General features: G+C 52.0%; 10 protein-coding genes across 10 annotated transcripts; 6 read left to right on the top strand and 4 right to left on the bottom strand.

The window, feature by feature from the left end:
• Nucleotides 1–398, top strand: ACHE_50010A (uncharacterized protein; the record flags this gene model as incomplete). The annotated part of the gene is made up of 2 exons (XM_043279679.1): nucleotides 1–16; nucleotides 70–398. 2 exons carry the CDS (start codon nucleotides 1–3, stop codon nucleotides 396–398), a joined length of 345 nt encoding a protein of 114 aa, XP_043137334.1.
• Nucleotides 399–488: 90 nt separating this feature from the next.
• ACHE_50009A (uncharacterized protein) lies at nucleotides 489–794 on the top strand (the record flags this gene model as incomplete). The annotated part of the gene is made up of 1 exon (XM_043279678.1): nucleotides 489–794. One exon carries the CDS (start codon nucleotides 489–491, stop codon nucleotides 792–794), a length of 306 nt encoding a protein of 101 aa, XP_043137333.1.
• A 596-nt stretch (nucleotides 795–1,390) lies between these two features.
• On the bottom strand, nucleotides 1,391–4,216 carry ACHE_50008S (uncharacterized protein; the record flags this gene model as incomplete). Its single annotated transcript, XM_043279677.1, has 3 exons — nucleotides 1,391–2,624; nucleotides 2,685–3,705; nucleotides 3,778–4,216. 3 exons carry the CDS (start codon nucleotides 4,214–4,216, stop codon nucleotides 1,391–1,393), a joined length of 2,694 nt encoding a protein of 897 aa, XP_043137332.1.
• Nucleotides 4,217–6,025: 1,809 nt separating this feature from the next.
• Nucleotides 6,026–7,122, top strand: ACHE_50007A (NAD(P)-dependent alcohol dehydrogenase; the record flags this gene model as incomplete). Its single annotated transcript, XM_043279676.1, has 3 exons — nucleotides 6,026–6,308; nucleotides 6,358–6,790; nucleotides 6,840–7,122. The coding sequence occupies 3 exons, from the start codon at nucleotides 6,026–6,028 to the stop codon at nucleotides 7,120–7,122; spliced, it is 999 nt and encodes a 332-aa protein (XP_043137331.1).
• A 910-nt stretch (nucleotides 7,123–8,032) lies between these two features.
• Nucleotides 8,033–9,337, bottom strand: ACHE_50006S (tyrosinase family protein; the record flags this gene model as incomplete). The annotated part of the gene is made up of 1 exon (XM_043279674.1): nucleotides 8,033–9,337. The coding sequence occupies one exon, from the start codon at nucleotides 9,335–9,337 to the stop codon at nucleotides 8,033–8,035; it is 1,305 nt and encodes a 434-aa protein (XP_043137330.1).
• A 3,212-nt stretch (nucleotides 9,338–12,549) lies between these two features.
• Nucleotides 12,550–15,291, top strand: ACHE_50005A (uncharacterized protein; the record flags this gene model as incomplete). The annotated part of the gene is made up of 2 exons (XM_043279673.1): nucleotides 12,550–12,955; nucleotides 13,574–15,291. The coding sequence occupies 2 exons, from the start codon at nucleotides 12,550–12,552 to the stop codon at nucleotides 15,289–15,291; spliced, it is 2,124 nt and encodes a 707-aa protein (XP_043137329.1).
• A 41-nt stretch (nucleotides 15,292–15,332) lies between these two features.
• Nucleotides 15,333–15,914, top strand: ACHE_50004A (uncharacterized protein; the record flags this gene model as incomplete). The annotated part of the gene is made up of 1 exon (XM_043279672.1): nucleotides 15,333–15,914. One exon carries the CDS (start codon nucleotides 15,333–15,335, stop codon nucleotides 15,912–15,914), a length of 582 nt encoding a protein of 193 aa, XP_043137328.1.
• A 1,682-nt stretch (nucleotides 15,915–17,596) lies between these two features.
• ACHE_50003A (uncharacterized protein) lies at nucleotides 17,597–20,008 on the top strand (the record flags this gene model as incomplete). The annotated part of the gene is made up of 1 exon (XM_043279671.1): nucleotides 17,597–20,008. The coding sequence occupies one exon, from the start codon at nucleotides 17,597–17,599 to the stop codon at nucleotides 20,006–20,008; it is 2,412 nt and encodes an 803-aa protein (XP_043137327.1).
• Nucleotides 20,009–20,159: 151 nt separating this feature from the next.
• ACHE_50002S (uncharacterized protein) lies at nucleotides 20,160–20,486 on the bottom strand (the record flags this gene model as incomplete). Its single annotated transcript, XM_043279670.1, has 1 exon — nucleotides 20,160–20,486. One exon carries the CDS (start codon nucleotides 20,484–20,486, stop codon nucleotides 20,160–20,162), a length of 327 nt encoding a protein of 108 aa, XP_043137326.1.
• A 94-nt stretch (nucleotides 20,487–20,580) lies between these two features.
• ACHE_50001S (uncharacterized protein) lies at nucleotides 20,581–21,069 on the bottom strand (the record flags this gene model as incomplete). The annotated part of the gene is made up of 1 exon (XM_043279669.1): nucleotides 20,581–21,069. The coding sequence occupies one exon, from the start codon at nucleotides 21,067–21,069 to the stop codon at nucleotides 20,581–20,583; it is 489 nt and encodes a 162-aa protein (XP_043137325.1).
• Between the last annotated feature and the right edge of the window lie 750 nt (nucleotides 21,070–21,819).

Raw genomic sequence — 21,819 nt, 5'->3', positions numbered from 1 at the left:
ATGGATATGGACCATGGTACGCCGAAGCTCCATATTTGCCCAAAGATGTGTGAACTGAAATGTTTTCAGATGCACACCTCATCGAAGTCAAAGACTCAGCGCCAAAAGGCTTAGGTGTGTTTGCGAAAGCCAACATACCTTGCGGCTCCTGTGTCATTGCAGAACCCGCTCTTCTTAAAGTCAAGGGCGGAAACGCGAAAGATATCGTGCGAGCATTCGAAAGTCTCCCATCATCACAGCAAAGTCTATACCTAGACCTCCATGGACATGCCTGCGAGCCGTTCAAGCGTGCTGCTGAACGTGAGATGGAACAGAATTGGCAGCAAATCCCAGAGTTGCATCGCAGAGTGCTCGCCATCTATGCAGCAAACGCATTTGGTAACGTCTTCTTGCTTTGATCTCGCATTAATCATTCATGCATCCCCAACATTCACTTTGCGAATAACTCGGTGCTTGAGAAAGAGACTTTCCATGCAATACGCGACATCATGGCAGGCGAGGAGCTTACCATCACATATATCGGTGGTACCAATCGTACTAGGAGCCAGCGCCAGGCTGAGCTCGACAAATGGGGATTTCGGTGCACCTGCCCGGCATGCGATGATACTTTGCAAGGCAGAGAGAGAGAACGAAAACGGGCTGAATTGTTTGCTCTCGATCAAAAACTCGCTATGAACATGCGTGTTGGCGGTGGTATGAACAAGTCGTACAGAAAGGGGCTGCAGATAGCGCAGAAAATGGCAGCCATACAAAAGTCTGAGGGCTTGCTGAATGGAGAATTGGGAGCCTCGTAAGTTGCCCATATTAATCAAACGGTCGTTGCTCTTACATTCCTTTAGCTATCATGATGCTGCTACGTACTGTCTGAAGTTGAGGAACACAAAGATGGCAATCTTGTGGGCTGAAAAGGAGTTAGAGGTTGACCATTACTGCCTCGGAGAAGATCATCCCGATTGCAGGAAAGAGCCACTTGATGAGAGTGTAACAGAGTGGTACAGTTTTCATGACCCGTCTGCGGACTCATGCATCATGATGTCAGCATTAGGGATTTCTCGGAGGTGTCACGGGCTCGGAATAGTAGATAATAACGAACTGAATTCCAATTTAGACTATTGTAGCCATCGACGAGAATATCCAATCTGGAGAAGAAAGAAGAAGAGGAAATCTGTCTAGGTAATGAAGAGGTTTTAAGAGGATTGTTGGCGACGTGACTGGATGGTGTTTGTGATGTATGCTACTAGGGTATAAGGGTATAAGAGCAGAATGAAGTTATTCCCCTAAAGCGAACTATATTCCATATCATGTTGCAGCCGGCATACGAGCCATCATTGATCCAATCTTGAATAAAAATCTTGCAGTAGGGTTCAGTCTCGTCCTGCGAGCCAATTTGCTAATGCCCACCAGTCTCGTCCCAATAAGTGACCATATTATCCCAAGTAATGAAATCCAAAACCCCCTGCCTACTCACCAAGCTCGAGCCCGCTTCCATCACGTCTTCAAACATGCGCTGTAGTTTGCGCCTCGCAAAATGGCACATCATCGCTACATCCTCCACAGACAGATCCCGCCCGTCTTTACGAACAGCCCAGACATTCCCAATCTCGCTATTCCAGTACATAGGCGCCCAGCCCCACTTGTCTTTGGAAAAATCAGTCTCCATCATCAAGAACGCAACATTAGGATTACTGTCTGCCGTCATGCCCCCCTCCCATCCTGGCGGGTCATGGCGGAACTCAGCGTCCGGGTCCTTCCACAACCGTATAGGCATACCAAGGCAGACAGATATCGGTGAGATGGATCCGCTGCCCAGTGAGATCTGGTTTGCTCGGGTGACGTCGACGGAAACAAAGGGCTCTGACCCATGAAACTTTACTTCACCGTGACAGCAAATCTTCACGCCGCGGACGGTTGTTGGGGCGCGGTGATGCAGATCTGGGACGCTTTCCCTGATATGCCTGTTTCGGTAGCTTACTAGGTAATCCATTAGATGTCGAAAGTCGGCGAGTGTTATATCGGCATAGTCTTCGTGGTGAATCCCTTGCAGGGCAATCATCGGGCCGCGATATTCATGCAGGGTGGTGGACGCGCCGGATGCTCCCACAGAAGCTAATATACTTCTATTCGTGATTGACCCGTCCTTTAAATAGGCCTCGCGATGTATCAAGGAGACACAGTATCCCTCCTTGTACGGGGCAAAGCCTGCAAAGCCAGAACCCAGGTTTCGACATCGTACTGGGTTATGTTCAACGCGCATTATCCTTTTGAACGGTTCATCGGTTCCGAGGTAGGGATAAGGGTCAATCTGTGTCCAGCTGATGCCGTCCTCCTCGTCGTATTGGCGTCTACATGGGATCCATATCAAGCATGGCTTGTCCCTCTCAACTGGGAAAAATATGGCCCGTTTGTGTTCCAGAGAGGGTCTATCAGGCTGGGTAGCGAACTGTTTGCAGAGAAGCCTATGTGAAGGGAGGTCACTCTTCTGGCAGTCTCTGGAGCAATAGTATGTGCTTCGACACTGTGCACATTGTAGTCCTGGGCTCGTATTACACATCACACAGCAGTCTTCAGGTTCGAAGTTCTCGAGCGGGCGATATCTCGATTTTGCAGTTGGGGTAACGCCTTCACTGTTTTGGTGCCATGGTGAGTTATTCAGTATTCGCCAACATAACAGAATATAACCTCACGTAATCAGCAGGTCCTTACGCTGCGTCGTCTGTTTATTCTTAAACAGCCGCACGTCCTGCTCTCTCTGCCGCCATTCCTCCAGAGTAAAGTGCGAAAAATCCGACACCATGCCGGATTGCATGACATTCGCAGCAAGGCTCTTCTGCCCGGGGTGCATCAAATCGTTGAGAAGACCTCGAATGCGAGCTACGAGGCTCTTCTCTAACCGTTCGATGGCGACCTCCATAGTAGCCGAATTCGAGGCTGGCACAGCCCAGGCAGGATAGCAAACACCATGCCTCCCACGTGTGGAAATGGGACTCGGCAACGCGCCAAGAAAGGTTTCACAGAGCAAGCAAGTTCTTTTACTGCATCCAAAGTAGTCTAGGGTAGGTTGGGGTGCACATCCTTCGTCGTAATGCAACACTAGCTGCATCTCAGCATGCAGAGAAAATGACTCTACACAGGCCTCTTCAAACCTCTGGCTAAAGGGACCAAGTATCCCGACCACTGGTTCAGGTGTAGAACCCAGCCCTAATCGTTCCCATGCCTCGAATATCCCAACCACGTATTTCGCATCCAGAGTTGTCTTCGATTTGGACGGAACCAGTGAGATCTGACAATTTCGGAACTGCGGCTCTCGGGCAGCTATTGATCCCAATAATCGGCAGTCGACCAGCGGCCTGGCGATAAAGTTCAACCTGCTCCACAGCTTCAAGCCAGCCTGCGTTCCAAAGGTGTCCGAGAGCAACTGTCGGACTTGTGTAAATTTGAGACATCTGTAAGCTTGTTGGACTATTAAAGGTCTGGATTTGACGGCTCCATTATCGGCATCAAATTGTAGTATAAGCTCCGTCATGGTCGTCCAAGTTTCAACTGCAGCCTCCTGCCCAAGCCATCGTTGAGAGTTCCAGTCAGGACAATTCTGGTCAATTTTTTGGGTTTTCCGGAAATCTTCAATCCAATAATCGATCCGACGGGACGTGTAGTCTATCAACTTGAGCTCGAATTCGGTTGGAGAAGTTGCAGTTGCGTTCATTCCTGCCCCAGCGGTCACATTCAGTCATTAAATGTTCAAAGCACCCACCATGAGGATTGAAAGTCGTTACCTACCTCCAGCACTACCAGCCAGATATTTCTCCAACATCTTGCAATAACCCACAACCTCACTATCAAAGCGATCTTCATCAGAAAGAAAGGCATCGTTCCTTGCAATATCCACCTCAACTCCATCTTCCCCTTCACGTATCGCCGTCGCAGTAACCCCATCCCATCCCTTGCATGGCGAAAGCAGCTGTGCAATAGAGTCCAGGAATTTCCGGCGAACGGAATATCGAGGACCTGATAGAATCACCGTCTTCTCTGTCTCATAGTCCGTCTCGCAATCGCTTGGCTCATCTGTATCACTGTCGCGTTCCGCATTGTTCTCGGCTTCGTGTAGCTCCGCATGGTTTCGGTTGTTTGTGAGATAGGAGAGGATATGAGCTGCCCAAACGACGCGTGCAATGCATTCTTCGTGCCGGTAAATTGGCATTCTATGCAGCCCATCCATCGTGCGCAAGGTAGGTGACTGTTTCTGAAAAAGCAGTCAGGGTTCGGTGCTCGAAGTCGATGATGGGCATTGATAGCCAGCTCAGTGCGGGGTAGTAAGACTAGCGGTTATTTATCAGTTCTGGCATAGCAAACAACACATGCAGGCAGCAGGCCTTAAGCAGATGGAAGAGTAATATTGGATCGCTAGAGAAATCTAAGTTACCTAAGAAAAAAAAAAAAAACAATCATTCGTGTAAGCCCGCAGACGGTTTTATAAATGCACTATAAAGGTAACTATAAGTAAATATAGTAGCTATAGTTAGTAGCTATAGTAGTTATAGTAAGCTTACCAGAATGACAGAAAACCAGCATCTTCCGCATTGATCCTATGCCGATCTTTGGTTTATTGGATAATAGAGCCCAAATTAAGGTGTTTTGGAAGGGGTTTTTCGAAGCGATATAGCCACATTTTACGACAGTATCTCGGCGGCCAGCGCGCACTAGCGACCGATTCGCCCAATTTCTCAGCATATCTCGCGTGACTGGGAGATTTATATCTCTCATAGACGCATTCAATGAGATCAAAGCATCTTCCTGGTAGGGTTCTAGCGTCTTATTCGCTGGTTTTGTCGCTGTAGTAGGCCCTCGTCCACGCCGAAAACGTCTGTGTAGAATGTGGTATGAAACGCCAAAATCTCGCGCAATCTGCGCTAAATTTGGGTATTTTTTGCGCACTAGCGGCTTCGCTGGCGGACCCATGTTATGGGCTAAGCCTGCAGCGCTAATAACTAGCTATCATACAAGAGGTTTCGTTGAAGAAGAGAAGAACAGATGTCCGATCGGACAACCTTTTATATACAAAAGTACGTTATGCGGGGTAGGTAGTCGGATAACCACTCCGATCATTCCACCGGATAACATATCGTTTATTTCACAGCCTGCGGCCTGTGACAACCCATACTGCCAGGTGTGGGTCCGCAGAAAGGGAGAGATAATATGAGTTTTTTTTTTTATGACGTTAGCCAAGAATGCTGACCAATCATTTGGGTGGTAGAATAATGTCTCCGAGTCGGATGAATGAATAATCAGCCTACTTACGTCGCCACTGGGGCCTGCCCGAGCTCAGAAGTAGTACAACGGGTAGATCGGAATCCTGCCACCTAGCTGCGCTACAATCTATTATACAAAAACAGGTAACCTCCCGCGCGGGGGTTGCTTGGGGCTTCAAGGCTGTTTGACAGCAAAAGCTGCCTTTTCAGTGGCAGTAATGGTAGTTGCTATTTAACGTCGAAAATTAGAGTCACGCTTTAGTCACGTGCCCGTGGGGTCCCAGATCGGAACAGAAAATGTCTCCTCTACTTGAGCGCATGGAAAGTCGGCAACTTTCTATCGGTTCCTCGGCTCGGTCCAACAATAATAATCATGAATGATGCGGTATCCCGATCATGCGACGGTGACATCAATTGCGCCACGCCGGACACTTTTTTGCGGACTTTTCTCGGTTGCACGCTTCACTTTTGGCTGCGGTGGATCTTCGGGAATATTTCTCGAAGCAGATCACCTCCATGAAGACCGTCATTCCTGCAGCGGAACAGACGATCCACATTGTTTTCAGATTATTTCCTTATGGCGGTTTGTGTGGAAAGAGTGGATTCTGTCTTGATTCTTGATTATTCAGTGAATTAATCAGACAACAGATAATGGAATCCGCTTTGAAGAAATGGTGCAATCAGTTCGACAAGATAGGGGTCTTCCATTCTCTATAAATATCTAAGTACCTACAGTCTAATACCTCAGTCAAATCGATTCCAACACGGTTCCCCCAAAGATGAGCATCACCTTTGACGTTTTCCGCGGTTCCCCCGAAGGCCGAATTGTGGCGGACAAGACCAGCCGCACTCTTGGATACAATGAGGTGTTCATTGAAACCACTCATTCCGGTCTCTGTGGTACAGACGAACACTATCTCAAGTCTGGACAGGTGCTGGGTCATGAGGGTATTGGCATCATCAGGGCTCTTGGTCCTGCTGTGAACACCGTCAAGGTGGGCGATCGTGTTGGATTTGGGTATACTCATAGTATCTGCAATTCATGCGATAACTGTGCTACTGGTATGCCTCAATTATTTCTACTATGCTGAATCATTAGCTAATAGAGTAGGGTGGGACCAATACTGCCGCAACCAGAAACAATACGGCTTCCACGATCTCGACAACGGTTCCTTTAGCTACGGTGCCGTCTGGGACGTCAACTGCATCTTCCCTATTCCCGAGGGATATGACTCTATCCATGCAGCACCGCTTATGTGCGCCGGTGCCACAGTCTGGACTGTCCTAACTGAATATGGCATCAAAGCTACTGACCGAGTGGCTATCATGGGTATTGGCGGACTGGGCCATATCGCCATAAAACTGGCCGCAGCAATGGGGTGCCATGTCGTCGTCTTGTCCAGTTCTGAATCCAAGCGTCAAGAGGCTATGGACTTTGGGGCGTCGGAATTCCATGTTTTCCGCTCTGGCCAGGGACCTCCTAAAGATTGCAAGCCTTTGAAGCATCTTTTGCTGTGTGGAAGTGCCAGCATTGATTATCCTTCGTAAGAAGCTCATTCTTTATATGTATAACCTACCGGCTAACCATCCAAGGCTCGCCCCTCTGATGGATACCCATGGCAGCATCTACCCTCTCACCGTTGCTTTCGAAACCTCCCCCATCCCTCTGTTGCAGTTTGCCTTCAAGGGTGTTCGCGTTCAAGGCTCTCTGGTCGCTGCCCGTCATAGCATCCGCACTTTGCTTGAGTTTGCTGCTCGAAAGGATATCCGCCCTACGGTTATGACCTTCCCAATGAATGTGGCTGGAATTGAAGATGCGATGCAGACTTTGAGAGAGGGGAAGATGAGATATCGTGGTGTTTTGGTTAAGGAGTAATTACCATATTATGATATACGTTTTTTTTTATTTGAAGATGATAAAAAGCGTTAAAAGGTTCGGCTTTTTATCTTAATACAAACTTTCCGGGCATTAGGAGATAATATACCTCTAGTAGTAAGGACTGGACATGGACAGGATTGTGGAGCAGAGTGATAGAGAAGGCGACACGGTAGTTCACTTCGGGCGAGGAGGGGAATATAGGCCGGCGGCTGCTTATAGGGAGGCTGTTTATAATAGTGTTGGAGTTAATGGTGTTTATGGTGTTTGCTTCCTTGGCAAGGTTTGCCTATGTGTCTTCTGAGACCTGTATTGGATATGGTTCATTTATCTCCAAGTACAACCAACTACCCAGCCTCTATCATTGTCCTCCAATAAACCGTGTGGTAGATAGCTACTTGCCTCTTTTTAGGGAGTTGAAAAATGGTTGCGTATCGGCATGCAGTAACATTCAAACGACGATTTTCATCGCACTGTCTGCGAATTGCCACAAAAGTACGGAAAGCATAATCCAAGTCGTGCGCTAAGCTCGCAAAGTCTCATTGTCAATCAAATGCTCCAAGCTTGGGGCATGATGATTATCAGGGGGGAGCAAGGAGTGCGGGATATGAATGACGTTGTTGCGTTTATCAATATCAACCGCGTAGGTAATGTCATCCACAGTTAGACCTTGCGACGCCCAGTCTACTCCCAGTAGTTGAGCAAGCATACCCTCATCGAGTGGGATCATTGAAACGGCGTCAAGATGGTTCTGGCAATTTGCACAACTGTTGACGTTCCATCGACTTAGGATGGGTTCGCGACCAATTTCAATCCAGACATCGTCCTGCAACCGCGGGCCTTTGGCCCAGGTGCGAATCACAAATGATCCTTTGTGCTGTGCTCGGCTGATGTTCGAGACTTTGATCATCTACTTAATTGCACCACCTTTCTTCCGAGGGGATGTCTTCGGCTTGTCCTCATCCAGCGACCCCAGACCGTATTTGTACCCCAGCTTTGCGATGTCGACAACATCGTTAGACGTATAGCAATTCTCATTGTTGTCACCTGTGGAGTGGAAGCCGGGCTTGACGAAGGGTGCCAGGGGAGTATCCATTGTCAGCTTGGTATTCTCTGGCAAATTAACCATTCCTCCCTTGGGAACCTTAGCACCATCGTCCTTTTCATCAATCACCAGGTTCGCTGTGGCCTTGTGCCTCACTTGCCATTTCCAGAAAACATAGTCGATAAAGCAATGGTGAAGGAAGAAGATGGGATCGAAGCCCGCTGTTTCGTTATCACCCATGTCACCATTCGCATTCACGATAACATCCGCGTTGAAATTACCACGTTGATAAAACCCTCCGACTGCAAGGTGAATGGCATTATGTGGGTTTTCCAAAGACACTAGGTGTCTTGCCTCGTTGTTCTTCGCGGACACGCTCATTGCCTTCTTCTCGGAAGTTGTATTCAAAAACAGAGTAAAGCTAGGCGTCTCCAAGCAATTTCTGTATCGGCTGAATACGGAGGTCGTGTCTGTGGGGACAGGTGTATTGAAGCCGTCGTCGGGGATGTTCGGTCCAATGCGCAGCCAGTTGGCGACATTCTCGTTGAGCTTCTCTGCCCTTAATTTGGCATCCGGGAATTGATTGTTATGTTCTTTCGTCGTCTTGATGTCGTCGCTTGTACCTACCAAGCCCAAAAGTGGGTACCGGACAGTCTCGTACCCCGCGGGCTTTTTGTACCGGTTGCCTGCGCTCTTTATTTTATCTCCAATAGCCTCCTTCAACTTGAAGGAATAGAGCGGATTGTCAAAGGTTTCGCCGTCCATTGTGTATTTAGGCCAAGTGAGTACCGCAGGAATGATACTCGGCGTCTGAGAATCCTCTTCCTGGGACATTGTGGCACATTCGTCCCAGAAGGGAAGTGTTACATCCCCGCATCCCTCCACCTTTCTGAGTGCCTGCTCCAGGCGTAACAAGTAGGCACGATGCCAGGTGGGGAACAGCACAGAACCATGGAAGCAGTACCCTCCCCACCAATCTTCGCTGTGAGATTCTGGTTCCAAGCGGAACGGCTCTCCATGGTAACCGCCGATCTCATGGAAAGAGTCAGGATCGTGGGCAGGAAGACTCTGGATGTGCCGGAAAGCCTTGACTAGCTTGTCGAGCGCTTCAGGACGTTTATTGTCATACTCGTCCTGGAGATCCTGAAGGGAGCGGCGTACATACGTCATGAGGGGCTAGATACGCAAGTGTAGTTCTGGGGAAGGTAGTTTGACTTTGAGAGAAAGAGCAGAGCGATGTTTGCTATGGATTGTATCAAGTAGGTACGGTGCATCCCTTATATCTGAATGAAACACTACAGAGTAGGCATGATATCCTTCTTGGTATCACTGAATCCTCGGAGGCAGACATACAGAAGCGCGTTCCGCTCCACTTCTTCCCCGCACCTCAGCTAGCCATGTTCTGTGAACTGTTTTTTTCACATTGTTACATTGCAGAAAGAGAGGAGAGTACATAATGCATGATGCACAATATGGTTGGCTGCTATTGATTGTAGATCAACGCCTTGGCCTCCTGTTGTCATAATTATTTCTCATGGCCTAGCCATCTTGCCCTATCGACAATCCAACTGTCACGGGCTCGGAATAGTAGATAATAACGAACTCAATTCTTCTGAAGACTATTGTAGCCATCAACGAGAATATCGAATCTGAAGAGGAAAAGAAAAGAAAGAAGAGTCTATTTACACAAAGAAGTCTTATATATGGTTGTGTGTGGCCTCGCTAAGCAGCTGTTTGTCTCGATTGCTTTCATGGCATTGTTTGCCATGTTGACAATGAATGTTCATGAAGGCACTGAGCTGAGCCGTCACATAACCCCCCTTCTTAGGCGGAGTCTGTCCTCAGACTCTATGTGGGCATGTTATCATCAGGGTGGTCCTCAATCTCATCAACTCCTTCCTCCCAGGCCTTGAGCCATTCCTGTAGTCGACGAGGTGGTCCTGGCCGATCTGGGTACCGTTGGTGGTAGTCACGTACGCGATGTGGAGAACCTTTGAAATTGGTTGCTGGGTACCATGTCCGATCCTCGTCAAATCCTATCCATTTCACCTGATACTGCAACTGACGTCGAGATATGCGTGAAGCAAGCACTTCCTCCACCTCCCACTCCTGCTCATCAGCCACCACAATCGGTTCTGGAGGCTCAGTCACCTGTCCAGGCAAGGGATCATTCACCGCCCGTCGTAGCTTGTCTGGCGAAAAAACAGGGTGTATCTTCATCGAGTCAGGGAGCTCTAACCGGTAGGAGTTACCCACCTGTTCAAGTATTGGGAAGGGTCCAGCCATCTGGCTATCAAGCTTCTTGTTCGGTCGGTCTGTTTGATATTGACGAAGGGAGAGCCACACCTTATCACCCACATCAAAATCGACAGGGCGACGTCGACGGTCTGCTTTCTTCTTCTGTCGATCCTGGGCTTGCTTAATCTGATTGCCCACTGCTGTCCATGTCTCCTCCATTCTTTTGGCAGCTTCCTGCGCCCGTCGTCGGCTAACCTTCTCATCCCGGGGGAGGTCTTCTCCAACTGGGGTCCAGTCAAATGAAGTTCGAGGCTCATATCCACAGTCAATGAGGAATGGAGAGGCATCTGTTGATTCTGAAGGCAGTGTAGCCGCAGCAAAGTCAATCAAGGGTAATAACTCAGACCAATTGTCTTGATGGCGGTTGATGAAGGGTCTGAGACGGTTAACAATATGCTGATTCACAATCTCAGTCTGCCCATCAGTTTGGGCATGATATGCTGTGGAAAGCTTCAGCTTCACTCCAAGAATCCGACAGAACTCATTCCAGAACGCCGATACAAATTGGGGTCCACGGTCAGATACAATAGTCAATGGAGGTCCTCTATGGCGATAAATATGCTCAATGAACATTTGTGCAACATCTTCAGAAGTGGCAGTCTTCTTGCAAGGAATGTTTATAGGTCTCTTGCTAAATCGATCCACAATCACTAGTGCGGCATCAAGTCCTCTCTTGTCAGCTGGGAAGGAGCGAAAATCCATAGATATGTGCTGCCAGGGCCGCTCTGCAATGGGTAAGGGTTGGAGCAGTCCAGGGGCACGATCACGTGGGTTCTCAGCTCTCCGGCATTTTGAGCAATTCCGTACATATCTCTCCACATCTTGTCTCCAAGTTGGCCAGTAGTACCGTGTTCTGATGAGCTGTTGGGTTTTTGTTCTCCCTGGATGTGCAGTTGATACCTGTGCATGCACTTCATCAAGTAGCCAGGTGCGGAGCTCAGGGTCATCATCAGGAACAAACAATCGATTTCCCTTCAATAGCAGTCCATCTTGCAGATTCCAATCATTCCTTCCTGTCCGAGCTTCCTCACGATGTTCCTCTGCTGTGGTAGAGTTCCGGTTTGCACTGAGTACTCGGTCTACAACTTGTAGGGTGGGCTCCAGCACGTTGATAGTGTGGACTTCAGCACATTCATTGATCTGGTTAGTTTCCATTGGCTGTTCAACAGATTCTGGTTTCAATAAAATCTGTTGGCGATAATCATCCTTTCTCTGCACTTCTGTACTGGGTCGGCTTAGGGCATCAGCCAAAGTATTCTCTCGGCCAGGGCGGTAACGGATTAGGAAGTAAAACCGGGAAAGGAACTCAGCCCACCGGGCTTGTCGGGCGTTCAACTTCTTAGTAGTCATGAAGTATTCCAGAGCGCGATGGTCAGTATATATGTTGAAACGCTCTCGGAGTTGCAGTCCTTCTAGCTCAGTTCGCCACTCCTGCAGTGCATGGATGATGGCTAGCATCTCCTTGTCATGGATCTCATAGTTGCGCTCAGCATCAGACATGTTCTTGGAGTAGTAAGCCACCGGGTGCCAGAGATCTCCATGTTTCTGGGAGAGCACTCCAGCTACTACTCCATCTGATGCATCAGTTTCCAACTTCGTCTCTAGTTCAGGATGATAGTGTCGCAGTATTGGGGCATCTGTTAAGCATCTCTTCAACTCCTCAAATGCCTCCTGATGCTGTCCAGCCCAGGTGAAAGGCACATCCTATACCCTAGTAGCAAACCGATCCAGGGCCCAATCGGTTTTCTCTAATCCTCATTGGTCCGTCGCCGTTCCCGTCTCCGGCCCCACCCGCCCCGTTCGTCACGTCCCCGTGCCCTGTTCCAGTCCGTCGATCTGTTTGTCTGTCGCCCTCCTTCTCTTCTTCCCTTTTCTTCCTTTCCCCGATATATATATATATATATATCCTCTGTGTGTGTGGGTGCGAAGATGCCCAGTTTTGGTGCGCGGATTTGTTGGGGTGTGGCCCGACCATCGCCATTCCGCCGCCATGATCGACCCGACGAATTCGGGGGTCATTCACTCATTCAATTCATCGAATTCACAGCATCATTCACTACACCCATTCATGGGATAGAGCAGCCATGGAGAATGAGCTGTTCCAGAAGATCCCAAGCTTGCAAGTGATGATCTGTCGCCAGTGCAAGCATGGCGTACGACCGGTGGAGGTCGAGCGACATCTGAAGCGGAAACATCAGTTCAAGCATCAATCCGCCCACCAGTTGGCTCAGGCAGTCCGACAGTGGGAGGATATTGAACAGGACAGTGCGGCCATCCAGATCCCACCAGTAGTCGACAACCCACTGCCCATTTTACCGTGTGAGCCCAGTGGCTTGTTATGCCAACGACATGACCCCCTGTGCCATTATGTGGCATCCAACATGGGCACCATGCGGAACCACTGGCGCCAGGTCCATCAATGGTCCCAACAGACCCGCCGTGGCCGGGTTGGCCAGAGAGAGTGTACACAAGGGGCCGCTGAGCTCCAGCGTTCATTCACCACTGTAGCGTGGCAGTGTTACAGAACCCAACGTATCAGCCTCACGTGACGGTATGGGGTCAAGACAGAATCATTGGATATCAGTTCATGAGAGAATGGCGCAGGAAGGACTAGGATAGTCGCACGGAAAACCGGGATCGGGATGATAATCAGCGACCATATCACGTGACTGTATACCGTCCTGACTACTTGGAAAAGTATACCGCTGAGTATATGAAGTACGACGCACTGATTGGCTATACTCTGGATATACCTCTTGAAGGTAGAAGGATAGTATATGGAGGAAGATATATAAGGACGCTCATTCATGTACTTAGCTTAGTTCTTCGCGATCAATCTAGTTAATCAAGCATTGGTTACCTTCTAGTTTCTGACTCGTCCGCACTTAACCAACAACCCAGTATACGTACTCGGTTGGCCTTGTTTCTCTATTCGTTACCTTTACCGTTTCTACTTGTTGATTATCTTACGGAGCCTGGAGGGGGCGATATACCCATCAACACATACGACATACCAAACCGGACCCGGAGGGGCATTGAGCATACGATTACTTGGAAGACACTTAGGGTAAGTGTCCAGTCTCGAAATACAACTAACTAGAACCCTAGGTACGACACGAGAGAAGCCAGGTTGTGACAGGCAGCAGATCTTCCCATCGGGCCCGGGGTCCCATTACATCCATATCCGCTTCCCAGAGGGCCACCCACCACCACCACCGCCCCCCGCGGACCAGGCCCAACGGGCCGTCGATGCCATCATCACCGCATGGGATCAGGCTCGAACGGCCCAGGAACAACAGGCCGTCATCCAGGCCGATCGGATCACCGATGCTAACCCGTGGCTCCGCCGGACCGGGTGGGCACGATACCTGGAAGGTGTGCACCCCCAGGACCTGCTCCGGCTGGTGGAAGCGCCCCCCGAGGAGCCCCCGGATCCCATTGAACAGGCCATCCAGGCCATTTGGAATGCCATGGGCCAGTTGGCCCGGCGGAGCCAGCAGACCGTGCAGCGGTGTGGAACCGGCATTTGTATGGAGGCGGCCCGGACCGAGGCCGGACAGACCCCATACCGGCCGCTCCAGGCGTACATGGATGAAACCAGTGTCCAGAAGCATGTGCAGGCGTGGCAGCAAGTGTTGGGCTTCATTGCACGCACACAGGCCACCCAGGCCGGACAGGGCATGCAGGAGTGGTGTGGCCCACTGCCCGTGTATGGGATGACCGCGCGGCAGCAGCGGAAGTGGCAGATGTTGTGGCAGCTTGCCATGCCCACCATGGTGAGGCCCCAACAGGCGCCCCATCGAGCCCGGGCTCGGGCGGTCCATATGTTCCCCGGGGCCGGTCGGATCCTAGAGCAGGGTGGGAACCCCGGCAGTTATCGGGCCACAGAGGGGCGTGGGGTGAGCCCCGGAGATCAGCCCACAGCCGGGCATGGGGTGAGCCCCGAGCATGTGGAAGAAGCAGAGGAGACTGGCAATGCAGGCAGCACCGAGCCGGCATGGATGATGAGCCCAATGGAGCGTGCCTGCTTGGAGTTTTGCATTGAGCTGCTCAACCAGCGCCACCGTGCCCATGAATATGAAAGCCCCCTTGTGTGTGCCATGGCGGTGCTCGGCTGGGGGGAGACTGGGTGGCGTGATCCCGACAGTTACCCCCCCATTTTATCGCGGATGATCAAGCTTGCGCGGTTCATGGTGGTGCAGAAGGCACTGTGGTTGGATCCCCATGTGGGGGACATTATTCAGATGTGGCAGGCACAGGCTAGCACAGTGAATGGCACTCCAAATGGCACACCGGCTAGCCCAATAGCATGGCCGTTGGCCAGTGCAGATGCCCAACTGGCCGATATCGATGAGGGCTGTGATAGTGCCAGTCCCACACGCTCCACCCCCACCACGGTGCACGATCGCCCGTCATTTCATGACCATGTGCAGCAGATGGTCAGCCGCTTCATGATCCGTGGCACCCATGGGCCCATGCAGACATTGCTCGACTGGCGCACATATGGGTTGAAGATCCATTACAATAGCACGGCGCCGGGCCATGTGGCGTGGATGGGAGCCGATGAGCTGTTGTACAAGGATCTGCATTTCACGATGGGTGAATTCCGTGGGTTCATCCACGGGCTGGTTGGGGCCACACGGGAGCTGCTGTGTGAACTATTATGTATTGCCGATGGTTCCAGCAGCGCCCACACCCCAAGCACCATGCCGCTGCCCGCCATCCCGTGGCAGGGCTTGTATGATGATCCCACCCAGGGGCACCCGGGCTGGAACTTTTGCATGATCGCCGGACCCGGTGGCCCGTGGATGGCCGGTGGTGGATGATCCAGCGGCTGCGCACAGAGCGCCCCGTGCAGCAGCAATTCATGCGCCGGGGGGCGATCCACGGCCCATTGGTGGCACAGTATCTGGCCCGGGTGGCCCGGTTCAAGGAGAAACTGGCCGTGGCCATCCATATGACGGCGGGGCAGCCGGCACGGGCCCCCGAGCTGCTCAGTGTGCAGTATGTCAACACGCCGAACAACCAATTCCGCAATGTGTTCATTGAGGATGGGATGGTGACACTGGTGACTGCATACCACAAGGGCTTCCATGCGAGCAACGACAGCAAGCTGATCCACCGGTATGTGCCACGGGCGGTCGGGGAGTTGGTGGTGTGGTACATGTGGCTGGCGATGCCATTCATTGACCAGTTGACAGCGTGGCAGGCCGGCACTGCGCATGGCACGGTGAATGGCACATCGAATGGTATGTCAAATGGCACATCGAACGGCACATTGAATGGTATGTCGAATGGCACATCGAATGGTATGTCGAATGGCACATCGAACGGCACATTGAATGGCACACAAGCCGGCACGGTGAATGGCACGGTGTCACGGCGCTCTACTAGGATAATGGAACGTCCAACTCATGGGTTCTACCTAGGTAGCTATCGACGAGAATAATCAACATGAGGAAGGAAGAAAGGAGGTAACGCCATATTTATCAACAAAGCAACAAAGCAAACAACCACACCTCACGTGATAAGCAACCAACGTGACCAGGCCGTCACATTACCCCCCGGCTTCAATAGGCATTGTCCTCAATGTCATGGTCAACCACAGGTAAGAACATATGAGAAAGCAACAATACATGAGACACTTGAAAAGAAAACGCATGGATGACATCTCCAAAAATCAGTCATCAGTCACCACCATCATCAATACCATTTGTCTCCAGCTTCGCAAGCATCTGCTGATTCCATGATTGTTTGGATTCCTTGTGTGCCTTCATGGAACAATCTTTCACCCAATGATTAGAGGAGCCACATCTCACACAGGATCCTTGTTGTCGTCGTCTGTTCCTTTCATCTAGGGAGGTGGACGCTGCTGACAGGGAGTTGATATTGATGACGCTGAGGTCCATAGGATCAGACTTGGTGTGAGAGCCAGATTGGTGTGATTGAGAGTGGGAAACATTGGTGGAATTTGAGCTGAAAGAATGACTTCCCAATTGTTGCACCACGCGAAGGAATTCGATGTAGGATCTTGGAAGATTTAGTTGCTGGTTGAGGCGTCCTCGGAGAGTAGGATTGAGGCCTTTCCTGAATGCTGAAATCTTGGTGACATCAGGCCAATCTTTGCCCTTTGCCTCATAAAGAATCCTCTCAAACTTGGCGATGTAGGCTGCCACAGATTCACCACTATCCTGCTTTAGGACTAGTAGATAATCTTCAGCTTCTTGAACCTTGTTGGGGTTGTCATAAACCAGAGATAGTTGATCAAGGATGGTGTTGTAATCCCAGGTGTTGGTGTCTTCTGCATAAGATAACTGGGGAAGAACTAGAGCTTGGACTTTGCTTTCCAGATTCAGATAGACATAGTAGAACTGAGCCACTGCATCACCAATAGCTGGAGCATCAATCCTAAGCTTAGCCTTCATCGAAGCAAGCCAGGTATCAAACTTCAAAGATTGGCCATTGAATTTCTCGGGATCAGGGAGGCATGGCTTTGGTCGTTGAAGTGGTTTGGGTTCATTTTTGACGGATTCGATTTCATTCTGGAGGGCGCGGATCGTAGAAGAAAATTCGTTTCGGAGTTCTTGAAAGGGGTCCATGATCTTTAAGAAAGGGATCGTGAGCTTGAATCTTGAAAAACTTAAGTCTTGAGAACTTGAAGGGGTGCCAGCATAGTCGCAACCACTGGACTTCTTGAAAGTTGAACTTGAATATGCCAACAACAGAAGTTTCAGTCCTGAGCTCTAGAAACTTAACTGAAGCAGCGCTTGACTTGACTTGAGGATGAACTTGAGGATGGAAACTTGAATGGAGACACTGTTATAGCCTGGCCAGCTCCCGAACTGCGGCACCAGCGAATCCCTTGAAGGGAGAAGCCTTTGGTATTTCTCTCCCTAAGGTATAAAAGGAGGATGTTGATTATTATGTCACGGCGCTCTACTAGGATAATGGAACGTCCAACTCATGGGTTCTACCTAGGTAGCTATCGACGAGAATAATCAACATGAGGAAGGAAGAAAGGAGGTAACGCCATATTTATCAACAAAGCAACAAAGCAAACAACCACACCTCACGTGATAAGCAACCAACGTGACCAGGCCGTCACACACGGTGAATGGTACAGTGAATGGCATGTCGAACGGCACATCGAACGGCACATCAAACGGCACAGCGAATGGCATATCAAACGGCACACTGAATGGCACATCGAACAGCACATTGAACGGCACATCGAACAGCATGTTGAACGGCACAACAAACAGCATACTGATTGGCACACGAGCTGGCACAGTGAATGGCACACCGATTGGCACATTGAACGGCACATCGAATGGCACATCGAATGGCACATCGAATGGCACATCGAATGGCACACGAGCTGGCACAGTGAATGGCACATCGAACAGCACATTGAACGGCACATGGAATGGCACACCAAATGGTACGGTGAATGGCATGTTGAATGGTAGACTGAACGGCACATCAAACAGCACATCGAACGGCACACCAAATGGCACGGCGAATGGCACACGAGCCAGCACGGTGAATGGCACATCAAACAGCACATTGAATGGCACATGGAATGGCACACGAGCCGGCACGGTCAATGGCACACTGAATGGCACGGTGAACGGCATACTGAATGGCACACTGATTGGCACACAAGCCGGCACGGCGAATGGCACACGAGCCAGCACGGTGAATGGCACATCAAACAGCACATTGAACGGCACACCGAACGGCACACCGATTGGCACACCGATTGGCACACAGGCCGGCACATCAAATGCCATGTCGAATGGCACAACGATTGGCACACTGAATGGCACGGCGAACGGCACACTGAATGGCACATTGATTGGCACGTCGAACGGCACACCGGCATGGCAGCCCCCCAGCCCATATTTATGGGGCCCCGACCCGGGCATGCAGCGGCCATGGACCCCCGAGCGATTCCGGGAGGTGTTGAAGCGGGAGACCCAGGCCCGGCTCGGCCAGGCATTGAATATTCCGGCGTACCGGGACATTGCCATTGGCATCAGCCGGCGGTTCCTGCGGGCATCCAGCACATTCACCAGTGACCGCCAGGATGAAACGGAGCAGGCGGCGGCATTGGATGCTGACTGTGAGGACGGCATGGATGCGGACCAGTGGATGGCGCATATGACGGATTTACAGGCGGGCCATTCATCGCACGTGGCGGGGATGGTATATGGGCGGCAGCTGATGGAGCAGGCGGGCACAACAAGCCACCGGCGGGCGATGTTCCGGCAGTCCAGTGTGGATTGGCACCAGTTTCTGGGGTTCGGCTGCGGCACGGGGGTTCCAGGAGATGTCCATGCCGACATTGATGCCGGTGGGCTTCGGGCTGGCTTGGTGGATGAAGGCAGCTGTCCAAGCCGCCGTCCCGGTCAGGAACAGGTTAGGGCTTGCTTGGTGGATGATCCCGGTCAGGAACGGGTTAGGGCTCGCTTGGTGAATGATCCCGGTCAGGAACGGGTTAGGGCTCGCTTGGTGAGTGATCCCAGTCAGGAAGGGGTTAGGGCTCGCTTGGTGGATGAAGGCAACCGTCCAATTCACCATCCCGGTCAGGAACGGGTTAGGGCTCACTTGGTGGATGAAGGTAGCTGTCCAATTCACCATCCCGGTCAGGAACGGGTTAGGGCTCGCCCCGTGCTCGGGAAACGCAAGCGGGCCCCATGGCAGGTGGAGGCTGAGGAGCACCACATGGAGCGGCGCCACCAGCTGCAGACCATGGACATGGCCGCTGCGCTGCAGCAGATGACCGGTCAGGCCGGCATGCAGTTCCAGGGCATCCAGGCACCCGCCATGGCGGCGATCCAGCAGGGCAAGAGCCCCGTGGTGGCAGTCATGCCCACCGGCGGTGGGAAAAGCATGTTATTCATGTTGCCCGCGTGGGCCGTCCCCGGGGGCACCACCATTGTGGTGGTGCCATTGATCTCGCTGCGGCAGGATATGCAGCAGCGGTGCCGGCGGCTAGGCATCCCATGTATGGCATGGGACCGGCAGCAGCCATGTGATGAAGCAGCCATTGTGCTGGTCACACCGGAATCGGCTGTCACCCCCGATTTCCATTCATTCATCAACCGGTTGGTGGTGATGCAGCGGCTGGACCGGGTGGTGATTGATGAATGCCACGTCATTATGAACCAGCAGAAGAACTTCCGGTCCGCCATGGCACAGCTTGGGAAGCTCGTTCGGGCCCGTACACAGATGGTGTTTTTAACGGCCACATTGCCCCCCCAGATGGAACCGGAGTTCAGCCAGCGCATTCACCACCCACCGGATCAGATCGATATATATCGGGCCCGCACGAGCCGCGGCAATGTGGCATATGGGGTGTGGCGGCCACCGATTCCACACACTGCACCACATGGATATGGATGGGAGCAGGATGCCCAGATTATTCAGTTCCTGCAGGCGCAGCTCCAGTGGGCCCGGGCCCGGGGGGGGGGGGAAGATGGTGATATATGCCAACCGGGTCCACCAGGTGCAGGCGATGGCGGCGGTATTGGGATGTGAGGCGTATTTCAGTGGGCAGGTGGACCGGGGTGGGATTTTGGGGCGGTTCATGGGAGGGGATTCCACAGTGCTTTGCGCGACCAGTGCATTGGGCATGGGGGTTGATATTCCGAATATCCGAGTGATCATTCATCTTGGGACACCCCGGACGTTATTGGATTACGCACAGGAAAGTGGGCGAGCCGGGCGGGATGGGCAGGCCAGCCAGGCGATCATTATCCAGCCGGCGGGGTGGGCGGAGGATGAGCGGCAGCTGGGCACACCGGAGGTGGAGCTGGTGCAGCAATACATGGGGGTGGTGGCAGGTCGGGGGTGCCGGCGGGTGGTACTGGACGATTATCTGGATGGGACGGTGAATGGATACCGGCGGCAGCATTGCGGGGATGACGGGGACGAGCAGGCATGTGATGGGTGTAATGTGCAGTGGCATGTAGGGCACGTGGGTGGTGATGAGGCCGGGCGTGTGGGATTGCACCATGGCCCAGGGCAGGCGGTTCGGCCAGTGTTAGGGCTGGCAGATGACCAAGACTGGCGGGCGCGCAGTGCCACGAGGCGTTCCAATGGTCGGGGGCTCAGGCGCGGAATGGAGTATGATTCCAGCAGAGCAGCGGGCTCATGCAGCCCAAGCCGAAGCCGGAGCCATAGCCCACGCTGGAGCCATAGCCATAGCCCGAGCCACAGCCCAAGCCCGAGCCATAGCCCGAGCCATAGCCCGAGCCATAGCCCGAGCCCGAGCCAGAGCCCAAGCCAGAGCCCAAGCCCAAGTCAGCACCGGCGCCACAGCGATAGCTTAAGCCCAAGCCATAGCCCGAGCCAGAGCCAGAGCCCGAACCAACGCCAGCACCAGCACCCGAGCCCGAGCCACCGCCAGCACCAGCGCCAGTGCCCGAGCCACCGCCAACGCCAGCACCAGTGGGCCGCGGCCGACATTCAATTCCGCCGGCAACAGTCCCAGGCATGGCTGGATGAGGAGTTTGGGGAGCAGGAGGCTCAGCAGTGGCGGGATCGATGTTATATCTGCGCCATGGCCCAGGCGGATGACCAGCACGATTTATATTCATGCCGGCATGCACGCAGCCAGGCGGCCAAGCAGTGGATGCTGCAGGTTCGCCGGCGGATCCAGTACAGCCGATTCAGCGGGTGTTTTTCCTGTGGGATGCCGCAGACGATATGCGCCGGGTGGGAGCCGGGGGGCCGGTGTCAGTACCGGGGGGTTTTGATCCCCATGGTGGCGATGATGCTGCATGGGCCATGGGGGGTGGGCATTCGGGGGGCATGGCAGCGGCGACTGGTGGGATTGCAGGTCAACGGCGCGGACATTGGGGCGGTGATTGGGTGGTTGGGGCAGCGCAGCCGGGCGGGCCATAGCCAGTTGTTTGAGGAGTTTTGTTGGCTGCGGCGGGTGAGTCAGGAGGTTGAGTTGGGGTTGGAGTTGGGAGGCAGAGAGATGGAGGATTGGCCAGGACCATAGCGATGTATGGAGATGTATATAGAGTTGTATATAGAGTTGTATGTCAAGATGTATACAGTGATGTATATAGTAATGTATATAGCGATGTATATTGATATGTATATCGATATGTATGTATATATATATATATATATGTATGTATGTATGTATGTAGCCCGGCAGCGGAGATATATAGCATGGATGGGAAGGCGTTGAGGGTAGATATTTGAGTACGACAGTGGATGAAGGCCGAGGGTTTCATGGACATGGGATGGACATTAGGGTTAGGGTTAGGGTTAGGGTTAGGGTTAGGGTTAGGGTTAGGGTTAGGGTTAGGGTTAGGGTTAGGGTTAGGGTTAGG

This window comes from Aspergillus chevalieri, chromosome 5, assembly GCF_016861735.1.
Source record: "Aspergillus chevalieri M1 DNA, chromosome 5, nearly complete sequence".
NCBI lineage: Eukaryota > Fungi > Ascomycota > Eurotiomycetes > Eurotiales > Aspergillaceae > Aspergillus > Aspergillus chevalieri.
Note: the sequence above shows the minus strand (reverse complement) of the source record. Positions and strands in the feature narration are given on the sequence as shown.